The sequence below is a fragment of the Sphaeramia orbicularis genome, chromosome 14, assembly GCF_902148855.1.
Source record: "Sphaeramia orbicularis chromosome 14, fSphaOr1.1, whole genome shotgun sequence".
NCBI classification, from domain to species: domain Eukaryota; kingdom Metazoa; phylum Chordata; class Actinopteri; order Kurtiformes; family Apogonidae; genus Sphaeramia; species Sphaeramia orbicularis.
Genome location: NC_043970.1, coordinates 22,919,246 through 22,932,821, shown reverse-complemented (window position 1 = coordinate 22,932,821; position 13,576 = coordinate 22,919,246). Strand labels below are relative to the sequence as shown.

General features: G+C 38.0%; 1 protein-coding gene across 1 annotated transcript in view; it reads left to right on the top strand.

Moving 5' to 3' along the window:
* Positions 1–1,656: 1,656 nt before the first annotated feature.
* tmem164 (transmembrane protein 164) overlaps positions 1,657–13,576 on the top strand; it is a 31,883-nt gene continuing 19,963 nt past the window's right edge. The window contains exon 1 of the mRNA XM_030154479.1: positions 1,657–2,503. Coding sequence (XP_030010339.1) covers positions 2,066–2,503 — 438 coding nt within the window. The 5' untranslated portion in view covers positions 1,657–2,065. The remainder of the gene's footprint in view (positions 2,504–13,576) is intronic.

The following is a 13,576-nucleotide window of genomic DNA, read 5'->3' as shown; positions in this document are numbered from 1 at the left end:
GCTATTCTACAGCTGTTCTCTTGTATATTCATGGATTTTGTTGTTTTAGTTTCATATCAGCCAACACATTGGATGCTTATGCATCATCCCATACACTGCAATTGATAACATTACTATAGCTTTGCTGTTCTTGATAAACCCAATCTAACGTTCAAGAGTAAATCAAGTCCTTGTTATTGTTATTAGACTGTAATTAACAACAAAAGGTTTTTTTTTTTTGGCATATTATGTCCATGAAGTGAGTAATGACTAGTATTAGAGTACACTACAAACAAAAAGTTAAGGATATTTCTTTTTTTTTTTTTTGTCTTTTTTTTTGTTGTCATTTTTGCCATTTGTAAATAAAACTGTCTGGTCATTAAAAAAAAAGTGTTTCAATTCAATTCACACACAAAAAAGTAAAACGTGTTGTGCAAGAATCCCAACTGAAAAAAAAAATTCCCAAAAATTAAAAATATCCATAACTTTTTGTTTGTAGTGTATGTTAAAATGTGAGAAAACATCAAATTAGCAGCATTTAATGTTTTTATTTCATAGTTTTCACACAGTATATCAGTAAATACATGTGTCTTTGCTTCAAAAATTAAACACATGGTGTCCAGCTCAGTGGACATTTTTGCAACTCCATGAAAAATAGCTTAATAGAAAAATAAATAAATGAATCGCATTGTTTTTTTTTACCCTTTCATGCATGAATTATGACAACCTTAAGATTTTTTTTGTCCTGTTTTTATTCCTCTTTTGACGTGAACAAAATAATGCGTTTGAAATTTTTTTTTTTATGAACCTACTTTTCATGGAGTTGCAAAAATGTCCACTCAGATGGACACCATGCATTTAATTTTTGAAGCAAAGAAATGTGTATTTACTGACATACTGTGTGAAAACTATGAAATAAATTTTTAATGCCGCTAATCTGATGTTTTCCCATATTTTAACATACACTAATATTAGTTATTACTCACTTCATGAAGATAATGTGCAAAAAAAAAAAAAAAAAAAAAGACATTTTGTAAAAAACTAAACAAAACTGTTAATTACACTCTAATAACAATTAGCAATTGATTTACACTCAAACATGTTAGTGCAGATCAGGTTTACGAAGAACAACAAAGTTACAGTAATGGTCTGAATTACAGTGTATCAGATGGTGCTTAAGTGTCCACTGTGTTGGCTGATTTGGAACTAAAACAACAAAATCCATGAATATACAAGAGAACAGCAGGAGAATAACTGTCCACTGTAGTGACCAGTATGCATGAAAGGGTTAATGCCCAAAGAGGAATAAAGAAAAAAAATCTTGATGAATGTTCTCATAATTCATGCATGAAAAGGTTAAATTGCACTTGAACAGTGGCTACACTGCACTGCATACTGAAAATGAGACCACATTTTATTCATGCGTATATATGTTGTGATGAGTGTGTGAATAAGTACTCGCTAGATTATGAGACTTGTTAATCACAAACTGGTCCCCGTTTTATTTTAATTCCTTGTAATAATTCATTTGGGTTATTTAACACGTGGTTTTACGAGGGGTTGTGAAAGCAGCACCATGTGTTTGTACCGCCCCCCCGTGATGACAAACCAATCATATCACTTGATTCGAGGACGATCCCCGTACTCGGCCTTACGGGACACGCGCAGGGTGAAATAACCCAATGTGCTTCAGCTAGGTGGGCTGGGTTACACAGCTAGCTACCTATCCGGTGTCTTCGCTGTGCTAACACACGCTAACCCCACGCAAACTGTTGTGCTTTCTGGTGTGACCAAGTGCGCAGAATCCTGATGCTGAGCCGACTGTACACGTTAGCCCTCTTTATGCATGTGTAAACGTTTAAAAGAAGGGAGGCTTGGCATTCTAATCCTCCATCAGCAGCAGCAGCCACGGGTCGTCCCGACTATAGCCGCCTCCCGCTGCTAGCTGAAGTTCCTCATCCGCCTGTGGAGGAGCTCTCTTAGTTGTAGCTTAGTTTTAGCTAGCTGAACACACCAAGGCGGTGGATAGCCTTCATGTCTACCTCTCTGCCACAGGACGAGTTACGAAAGGGAAATCTTGCAGTTCATGTTTCGCCAAGAAGTCAGTGTGACGTCTTTTATTCCATCTTGTTCGTATCTTTTCCAACACGAGAAGAGGAATATGTCCAGATATAATATATACAGCCTGTTGGACTGGGTCTATGGCGGGGTGGACCCGAAGTTTGAGGGCAACGGGGGCCCCGAGTGTGCCGCTTTCATCGCGCCCCAGCAGCGCATCAGTGAGAGTCTGATCATAGTCCTCATCTCCCTCCTGGAGATTGGTGTGGCATTGAAGAAAATAAACATCTCCAAAGATCTGAAAGTGGTCGGAAAAGACTGCATCAGAGCAAAGGAGGACAGTCTGGGCAAGAACCTGTTGCTTGTCGCCCTTTGCATGACTTTTGGGGTGGAAGTTGGGTTCAAATTTGCGACTAAGACTGTGATATATCTGTTGAATCCGTGCCATGTCGTGACCATGGTTCAGGTAAGGATGACACACAAGGGCTGTGGCCAGTTGATGTCTGTTGTGTACTTACTGTTGTGTACTTACTGTATGTCTACTCCTGTGTGTGGGATCTAAAGTCAATACAGGACCTGTCTGTGTATCTGAAGATAAATATTCACTAAGAACCCATTTACACTGCTGTGAAACACAACTCTAAAACTAACACAAATGCAATCATATGAAACTGTATCTGTGTACCACCTTTCATGCAAAGGTGCGGCCCAAAGTTTTCAACAAAACAAGTTTCTTCCTTTCTCTTGTTTCTTATGAGCCACTTAAAACTGTATTGTGCATGTAGTTAAAATCTAACTTTAATAACTCTATCAAAGTGAGATAAGGATGGTAGAAGGAGACATATCTTAAGTTTCATTTCATTTCATTGAACACCTAAAAAATACCAGCAGGTGTTTTTCATATATGGAAGGTTTTCATACAAAGTTGCAGCTCAAATCTCTTAACAAACAGGTTTTTAAAATAGTTTTCACTTAAGTTTCTCCCTTGCACTTGTTTTTATGAATCATTTAAAATTGTATTGTAGTAACACACCCCATGTAGTCAAAACCTAAGTTAAACTAGAAAAGCACTCGTAGAGCGCAGACCTCCGCCAAGGCAGATCAGTGCCCCCCCCCCCACATCACCACCAAAATTTAATCGTTTGTTCCTTGTGCCAGTATCAACATTTCCTGAAATTTTCATCTAAATCCGTCCATAACTTTTTGAGTTATCTTGCACACGGTTAGACAGACAGACAAACCAACGCCAGCAAAAACATAACCTCCTTGGCGGAAGTAATAACTCTATCAAAGTGAGATAAGGATGGAAGAAGGAGACATATCTTTTGTTTAATTTCATTTCATTGAACACCTAAAAAATTACCAGCATGTGTTTTTCATATATGGAAGGTTTTCATGCAAAGTTGCAGCTCAAAGTTCTTAACAAACAGATTCTTAAAATAGTTTTCACTTCAGTTTCTTCCTTGCACTTGTTTCATATGAATCACATAAAACTGTACTTTAATAACACAGCTTGTGTTGTAAAACTAGTAACTCCATCAAACTTAGAAAAGGATGGAAAAAGGTGATATACCTATAAACAGCAGGCATTTTCCATATTTGTCTACACGTTTGATCCAAAGTTGCAGCCCAAAGTGCAGGAAACCTGAACTACTCAGTCTCAGTTGTTGCTCAAGTTGCTTCCTTCACAGACCGCATGCCTTCTATTTGATTTATGTGAACCTTGAAGCGTGTAAAGTTGTACTTAGTACTTCTACAGTAAACACACTTGGCTTTTGTCGTTAAATATGTGTCTTGGTGACAAAACTTGACTTTTAATTATGCTGTTCTAAGTGGTAAAACCAGGAAGTAGAGGCAAACACATTTAATTCAATATAAAGGTTTACTTATTCTGTCTGTAAGTGAATAATCATTATTCCATACAGCAAATACAGTCAGGTTGGACATGAATCTGTTTTGAGGTTGGCTTGCTCAGTGTTGCTGTGCAGTAAGACCTGTTGTCTCATATTCAGCTCTTGAGCAACAGGATCTTGTCGTCATCCTATGTGGACCCATGGGACTGTTTATTTTCTTTATGCCTCCTAGTTTCCTGACCTTCATGGTGCATGATTGCACACACAGGTCATGGTAAGAGGTCACTGTTAACAGTGTTTTAATGTGTTTGGCATAAACATGAAAGATGGAAAGCAGTTTATGATGCATTTGAGCTTCTGTGGAGATAGTTGGGTAACCTGATGGAGTAGTTGCTGTGATGTTGTAAAAGGTCACCGCTGAAATGTAACCAATGTTAAAATGATCTGCAATAGACATTATTTATGTTTGTGGATGTCATTGTAGAAGAACTTTAAATGGGTATAACAGTATGATGAATAGACATCAGAAGACACACTGAAAGGATATGAATGTTGTGTACCTATCAAAACAGGGTAACAGGATTCTTGGGAATGACTCCAAGGAATTTATTCATGTCTGGGAATATGAGCACAGCCCTGTTGGAGCCTGACTCTGACTTTAGAAAAACAAGAAGTGCCTGAGGTGTGTTGTGCATTCTTGTTGTGTTAAAGGTGTTTATTGTCTCTGTGCTTAGTGAGGCATGTGTAAGGCTTCTTCCCTAGATGCCCTGAATCTCATTTTACATTAATGAATAATCATAATCGTTCTCTGTGAGGGTGTTAACCGACGTGACTGTGCAGCTTGGCCTTCTGTTTTACTGCACCCAGCAAGTGGTTGGCTGCAGATGGGTGGCACTGTGCATGGGTGTGGTACCAGTTTGATCCATTAGAGCAGACGATAATCCTCCAAACATCAATTAAGGAATATCAAATGACTCATCCTTTGTTTCTTTTTTAAGCTTGTCAGCTAGCAGCAGTGGATCAAGACACAGTGTCTAGAAAATAAGTCTGAGGGTGATTTTAAGCTTCATTTAAAGAATGTCTGCACTGCACACCAAATAGTCAGCGGGTATAGTGACAAAAGTAAGAAAAGCTCCAACACACTACCTCGCTTCTTTAAAATTTTATTACATTTCTGTCTTTACAACCTTCTTCAGGTTCTGTATGTAGGCAGCCCAAAGAGTTGCAACATGTGAGCTGCCTCCATCATCCATCACCCAATATCATGGTCCAATGTTTATAGGCTTAAAGCATTGAGGTGGAGCCACTGAATTCCCCAATGTGATAAAGAACTTCACTTGTCATCAAAATCACCAGATTTCTGTATCTGTCTGTGTGAGGTGAGTGAGTTACACCGGGGGTGAAGAGTTCAGTGTGTGATTTCTGGTGAGTTATTGCTCATACGTGTGACACCACAGATGTTTGCATTATTTTCTTCTCCACAGAACAAGAGCCATCTCAGTGGCGCTGCTGTCAGTCAGATCACTGACTGACTGGTCAACTAGCTTTGCCTAACTTTACATCTTCATTTGCATCCTGTGGTTACTGGGTCACAATGAACCCTAAAATCTCTTTCAGTCAAATAGCAGCAATGTGGATGTGAGCACAAATTTGTATATGGTGCATAGAGATGTAACGATATGAAAATTTCACATCACGGTTTTTGTGACCAAAAATTCACAGTTATTAGTGTTCATAAATACCGAAGATTGATCCACTCCTGCAGCTGAGTACACTTATACTGTCTCTGTATTATAAATGTCAGTTTCCTCCTTCTTTTTTTTTTATCTTCTTTCCCATTCCTTTATTGTCTTGTTTATGCATCAAAACTGTGATACTGTTTTTTGGTCATATGCTCATGTGTTTTGTTTATACTAGAGTTAAAATAATAAAAAATATGCAAAAAATAAAAGAATATATATGTAAGGGTAGAGACTGCGATCTGGTAGGATCGGCGATTCTACCAGTAGAGACTCCGATCGTAGTCTCTACTGGTAGAAACTCCGATCCTGCCAGTAGAAGGGTTAGGGTTAGGGTTTGGCTCGGAGTTTCTACCAGTAGAGACTACGATCAGAGTTTCTACTGGTAGAATCGCCGATCCTACCAGATCGCAGTCTCTACCCTGACATCTATCTATCTATCTATCTATCTATCTATCTATCTATCTATCTATCTATCTATCTATCTATCTATCTATCTATCTATCTATCTATCTATCTATCTATCTATCTATCTATCTATCTATCTATGTCTATATATATCTATATACATATATAGATATATATATATACATATATATCACAGTTATCGTTATTATCACAGAGTAGGGATGTAACGATATGAAAATTTCATATCACGGTTATTATGACCAAAATTATCATGGTTACCTCCGCCAAGGAGGTTATGTTTTTGCCAGGGTTTGTTTGTTTGTTTGTCTGTCTGTCTGTTTGTCTGTCCGTTAGTGTGCAACATAACTCAAAAAGTTATGGACAGATTTGGATGAAATTTTCAGGGTTTGTTGGAAATGGGATAAGGAAGAAATGATTAAATTTTGGTGGTGATCGGGGGTGGGGGGGCCCACGGGGGGGGGGGCGCAGACCACAAAATTTCATCAAAATCTGTCCATAACTTTTTGAGTTATGTTGCACACTAACGGACAGACAAACAAACAAACAAACCCTGGCAAAAACATAACCTCCTTGGCGTGGGGGGGCCCACGGGGGGGGCCACTGATCAGCCTTGGCGGAGGTCTGCGCTCTCCGAGTGCTTCTAGTTATCATTATTATCGCGGTACCGTTGAAATGTGCCCAAAATGTTCAACAAGTACTTATACACACACTGAAATAATATAACCAAGTTGTATTTTGAAAAAAAAACTAATAAAGTAACATGCACAATGTACTTTCTGTTGCAGAAACATTCAAGTAATAACATGTAAACAACAAACATATAAATGTGCATTAATGTTGGCACCTTATGGACACAAGAGGTATCTGCACCAGGGATGGGAACTGATAGGATTTTATCAATATCAATGCCATTATCAGTTCTGCTTATCAGTCCAATTCCTTATCAATTCCCCTATTGATTCCTGAGGTGTTTTTGAGTGTGGAAAAAAAAGTAGTTGGACAGGTCATAGTGGAGTTTGTTTGACCATTTTCCAGATCAAATCATTCCCAGTGTCACACATATACACTATTGTACACACACAAACAGAAAGTGAAACACCGTCATATTTTCCTGAACTGTTTAATGAACAAATGTAAATATTCTGAAAGAATGAGGATTTTAAAATATGTTAGGCTGATCTGATCCAGACTGGTCAGTGGTTCACTCCTGGTGAGAGACAGACCAACCACAACAGTGTCATATGGTCCAGTTCCTCTGGAGGTCAGTCAGTGGATTTCCTGTTGAATGTCCTTCAGTTCATAAAGCCTCCTCTCCTTTGGTTTTTACACACATCATGTGTCTTTGTACAGTTGAACCTCACTCATTTGGGCCAATTTGAACTGACATGAGTTTGTCCTGAGTATCTATATTCAGATGGTTTCAATGTTGGGTGAGGAACTGAATCAGTGGGGTCCGGGTAGGGGTTAACACTAGCGCAGACCGGGTCTGTGTGCTCTTGCTAGGACGGACTGAGTCCGTACACGTGCTTGTTCGGACCGACCCGCAGTTGGACGGACTGGGTCCGTGTGGAGCCACTATCCCCGAATCTCTGAGCTCTGTCTATGCAGGTGCCTTCCGCCATGTTTTCAGAGGCCAAACATTACAAACTGCGCACACACGCCTGGAGTGCCACTGCTTCTTCAGGAAATGAACAGTACCGTGAGTTTTCTAGGTGCTGTAATCAAACACGGTTATCATAATAATTAGAATTTAAATGGTAATACTAACCGTTGGAAATTTTACCACGGTTTATCATTACATCGGTAATTGTTACATCCCTATCACAGAGTATTGTTGAAATGTGCTCAAAATGTAAAAAACAAAGTACTTATACACACACTGAAATAATTTAACCAAGTTTTATTTTGAAAAAAAAACAACAACCAAAAACTGATAAAATAACACGCACAATGTACTTGCTGTTGGTAGAAACATTAAAATATTAACATGTCTTTTAGTGTGTGTGTGTGTGTGTGTGTGTGTGTGGAGGGGGGGGGGTGTCTCTGGAGCTCAGGTGCCTTATATTTCATACTTGTTTATAATTTCCTAGCTGGTTATAAGTTTGACATAACCGAGTTTCAGACTTCAGTGAGTGTGGGACATGTTGAATGAGGAGGATGAGTTGATCACCAAAGATGCTATGTAATAAATAAGTGACCTATCTCCAAGGGGTAGACAAGGTATCGAATTCATTTGATTAATCATGGTTTTGTTTTCTGGCAAGCAGCCAATATGGTTTAACAAAATTGAGATTAGTTTCATGGAGACCTGGGTTATTTGGCAAAAAGTTAAAATTCAGCCTATTTACATCCTGTAAAACACATTTTGTAATACTAATAATTGTATTGTCATGTACTATATGACATATAGTTTCAGTAAAGAAAGAGATTGGTTGAATCATGTTTTGTGCTCAGTTCTTATCGGCCGAAAACCGTCGACTGAAATCACGAATCATCCATCACACTAGAAAAATCAAGATTTAAGGTTTTGGTCATATTGCACAGCTTTTCCATCTCCAGGGTTTCAGAATGTGTCCTACATTTACATCTCTGCACTTATTCAGTTTAATTATAGTTGACATAGATGAGCCAGTATTCATGTTTTTTTTTTTTTTTTTTTTTTTCTTCATTTACAGGTATCTATACTTTTTATTTAGTGTCTAATCAAATCAGTTGGACATAAGCAACTTTAACAACTCTGTCACCACTTTTTATTATTATTACTCTAATAATGTCCTGCCTATTGTTAACCTGTTGACACTGGATCGAGAAAAGATCTGTAATTTGTTTAGTTTCTAATCCCTTATCAATACAATGTGATACTTTTTGATTTGTTTGATTTGACAGTCAGCTTAAAAGTATTTCTACAAGGTTTTATGAACAAAGTTGATGCCAAGATTGTAATATTTAATGCAAATATCTTAAATGCACACTATATCATTTCTGCTAAAATAGATTTGTCAGTCATACCGATCTTAAATATGTAATAGCGGATGATGTCTTGAAGTAGTGTAGATATTGACGGTTGATAATTAATATCTCTCTGATATGACTCAGAGGTTATGTATTAAAGCTTTATTCACATTATATTCACTCTAATAAAAAACCACAAGTAATTTTAGAAGTGAATGTGAGTCAAGATATTTGATAACATTTGGTACAATTTAAGTACATACTGAAATATTTAATATAGTCACAGTCATATCTAGATATTTTAATGCAAAAACATTACCGCAGGCTGTGGAAAATATGAGTTGAATATAAGTAAAAGTTTCAAAATGTTTAAGTTCAAGTCTTGTCCCAGGAGATAAGAGTTACCTTTTAAAGTATGATCTTCACTAAATCTTATCAAGTGATTGTTTTTTTGCCGTGAAGTCATTGTAAGGGGTCATCCGGTAATAATAGATATGTGAACATTTTTATGGGTTTATAAGGATGTGTGTTGATTAACACAGTCTGGAGCCTGACAGAAGAAAAAAATCCAATGACTTTGCTGTATAAATTAAAATTACGCTTAGAAGTTGAAGCCAAAAAAAAAACTTTGCACAAAAGACATTCAGTATCAGCACTGTCGTCAAGTGTAGACATTTTATCAGCTGAAGTATGAGCGTCAACAAAAAAGATTGTTGACTCAGTCATTCAGGTTACATTCAAGGCACTAGACTGGATTACTTTATGGCAACTCTTGTGAAAAAGCGAGTCTGTCTTATCAGTAATGACTTAAGTCAATCTATAAAGAAGTCATTACTCTACAGTCACATTGGTGCATGTGATATTTCTGCATGATGACAATTTTTCTGCCAATTTGACAATATTTAATTAACCTGATCTGTATTGTTATTAATCTTTTTTGTCTTACAGTGTTTTTCTGGGGCGGGTTTGTGGGTGTAACTCAGGATTTGACTTATTCATTTGCTACTTGTCACTATTATTGCCACTCTCTAACATGCAAGAACAGACAAGAAGTTACAAGGTGTCTTTGTTCATTGCTGTTTTATTTTAAGAGATTACTCTTTGTCTCCGTAGTAAACTGTCATTGTGATTGCATCAGGAAGCAGGAAATATGACAGCATTATGTCACAGTCCACTGAGGAGCTATTTAAGTTCATGAATGAAAGTTAACTTTAATGCAGTGAGCAGCATTGTCAGACAAGTTTAGGTTCTGTCACACAAACCACACCCACAGTGTAGAACGGTGACACTGTCAGGTTTTTCATATTAATGGGATGGATCACATTGAGCCCACTTTACATATCTGATGAGCAAAGAGGTTAGTGGCTTATTGGTGCTGATATATAAATGTTATCGGTCTAATGAGAGGCCAGGATGTGCTTTTTGGTGGAACATTCTTTTCAAGTGAACAACAGGATGTTCTGTTTTAAGCACTTATTACAATGGATCATAACGTAATGTTGATTCACTGTAAACTGACTCATCCAGGAGTCACTGAAAGCTGAATCATTCATGTTTAAGAGGAAACTTGTTTGGGATATGCAGGAATTACCACTTCCTCAAAACAATAAGCATAGTCAACATCTTTTTTTCAAGAGTCCACTTATTATATCTCCAAAATCGAGTTTCAGGGATATGATGGTTTTATCCTGGCCACCACTGGATATCCCTCGCGTGAATAGTGATAACTTGGACAGATTTAGTTGGATTTCCTATCACTTGATAATCAACATAAGGGACCCCTAGTGAAGAACCCTATCAATTTCAGCTTCTCTATGAGTATTATAAGTCATCCTAATGGGGGCGCTTTAGTTGAAAATCAGTTTTTTGGACATAAATAAATAATAATAATAATAATAACAATGGATCAGATTTCTATAGCGCTTTTCAAGGCACCCAAAGCACTTTACATTATTGAGCCATTATTCATTCACACTCTGGTGGTGGTAAACTACTGACAAAAGCGTGGCTGCCAATTCACGCCAAAAAGCTCCTCCGACCACACACCAGTGTGAGTTACACTGGAGGTGAAGCGTGAAGTGTCTTGCCCAAGGACACAAGACTAGGAGAGCGGGACTCGAACTGCCAACCCTTCAGTTATCGGACAACCCACTCTACCTCCTGAGCCATGGCTGCCCCCCAGTAGACCAGTTGAGATAAAATTCAGCTCATATTGATCATCTTACAAATGTCCATTTTCTGACTACCATCCAGAGTTCATATGGTGTCATTTTCATTCACTAGGTGGAGTTTTGTGGGGAAAAATTGGTTCTCAGACCATTATTCTGCTACAACCATGTCAACGCAGCTCAAATTGAGTTCATATTGATTGTCTAACAATTATCTTGGCTAGATTTATATATAGCAGAGGACTGGGGGGATTTCAGGGATATACCCTTGCTGTTGGCCCCTGACAATGAAAGCCTCATTTTTATTTGTTGTTAGAGGACATGATAGAGGTGTATAACTCAAGTGTTTTCATCGACTGTATAGAGTTAGTTCTCGGAGGAACTGTGACGTCCCCCGTAAGCATCTGAACAAGAATTGACTTTTTTGAGCCATAAGTGACTATATTTGGACAAAAGGGGTGGAACATAGGTAACTTACTAGTGGAACCTGCTAACCACAACTAGAGTCGAGCTCTGAAGAAAAAGTTTTTTTTTTTTTTTTTAAATAAACAGTAGACATTAAAGCTTTGTATTCGACCTGAGAGGACAAATCTGAAGATGACGCACTACATCACTTATTAGGGCTTTCAAATAAACCAGATGAGACCAGAATGAGTCCTAGGGAAAAAAAAGACGGTGTTTTTAAAGAGAGTCCAGTGTAAATCTATGGGATCCAGGACTTTTTGCAGCCGACTCCAGCGGCCATGAGTGAATTTTACAGCTTTTAGATAATCCTGCATTAGCTTTATCTTAGAGCTGAGGTCCAGCCCCTTTGTATGTTAAGTAAAGTTTGAAAATCTAAAAGTTAAATATAGTTGAATCACAAGTATAACACTTTGGTTGGTCTGGTTTTTTATTTGGTACTATGATGATCACATCAGGAGGAAACGTTGATGGTAAAGTCATTACTGTGCAACTAAGAAACGTAATTAAAATGCCCTATTCTGCGCGTTTCTTTCCACCAATGCCATAAAGACAACTCACAGGACCAGTCAGACCAGTGTTTGTTAAAAGTAGGACATGGATTATTGATTTCCTCCAAGTTGACTGTGAAAATGCAACGTACCTGTCATGACTCATGTCTACAACTGACATGAAATTATGTAACAGTGAATGTTCATTTTCCATTTTTGTCCATTGATATTTTTGACAAAGTTTCATCACAGGCAGCACAATCACAGACACATCATACAATAGAGCCTGGCAGCTGGGATAAGAAAATCTTAAGTTTGAATATATTTCTTCAAAACCCCAAAAAATAAGTGTCAAACACAAAACTTAAGACGTGCACATTTTACTCAACCGGGTCCGTTTGAGCTGACAGATAAACAGCAGCACATCCTTCAGTGAAAATTTTCCCCATGATCCAAGGCCGGTGGGTAGTTGTACAACATATCTCAAGTAAATTGCTTCGTGCTTAATTCTGGTCGCAGCCTTTGCCTTCTGGGTAAAAGCAACTCTTTTCTGTGTCAGATGATGTGTTAAAGCAATCTATGTTTGCAGTGCCCTGCAGGCCCCAATATTTGAGTAGGGTAGGGGCTGTGCAAAGCGAAATTACAAGCAACATTCCAAGCCTCAACTCTAGCTGGAAGCTTATATTATCATTAAAAAATGTAACCAAGCTAGCTATTAATACCCTATGTTGTTGTTTTTACCCCCACACACAGAAAATAAAGCAACTAAAGCTGCCATTTCTGTTCGAAAATGACCTGATTTACCCTTTAATCGCTACAGTCTCTCCAGCGCTGCATTTTGCACTTTACGGCATTCAAATTACTCTAACTCCTGAACTATTTGTGCTATCCACAAAATTCAAATGGCATCGGAAAGGTGATATCCTGAGCTTTCCGACACTATATAATAGGGCTGTATGATATTGGAAAAAACTGATATTGCAATTTTTTTTTACCCTGCGATATATATATTGCAAAATGAAAATATACTTAGGAGGATATAGCAGTTGTGTGGTGCCAATGTAAATGATCAAACAAATTAGTTTTTAGCAACAGGTGCAAGACACTGTCGACGCAGAACACGTGTTTCAGTGTCATCCTTCTCGTAGCCGAAAATATTCACATAACTGACGTTGGTTTGCTTTTTGGCATCAAGTCTTCGTTTTCGGTGATTTTCTCTTGTTTGTTGTCCCTTGCTCATTTTTCAATGTTGTTACCAGAGACCCACTCCATTTACAGGGGCGTGGTCGGCTTTGGCAAACTGATTAAGAACAATTGTGTTTGGTGGATTGCTGCGCATAGTGTGTGTCAGGTAAAATTAGATGAGAACATGGTGAGTTTATTTGTCTCCTACATTGCAGGACCTGCAATGTGACTATTGCGCACATGTACATCGCGATGTCGAT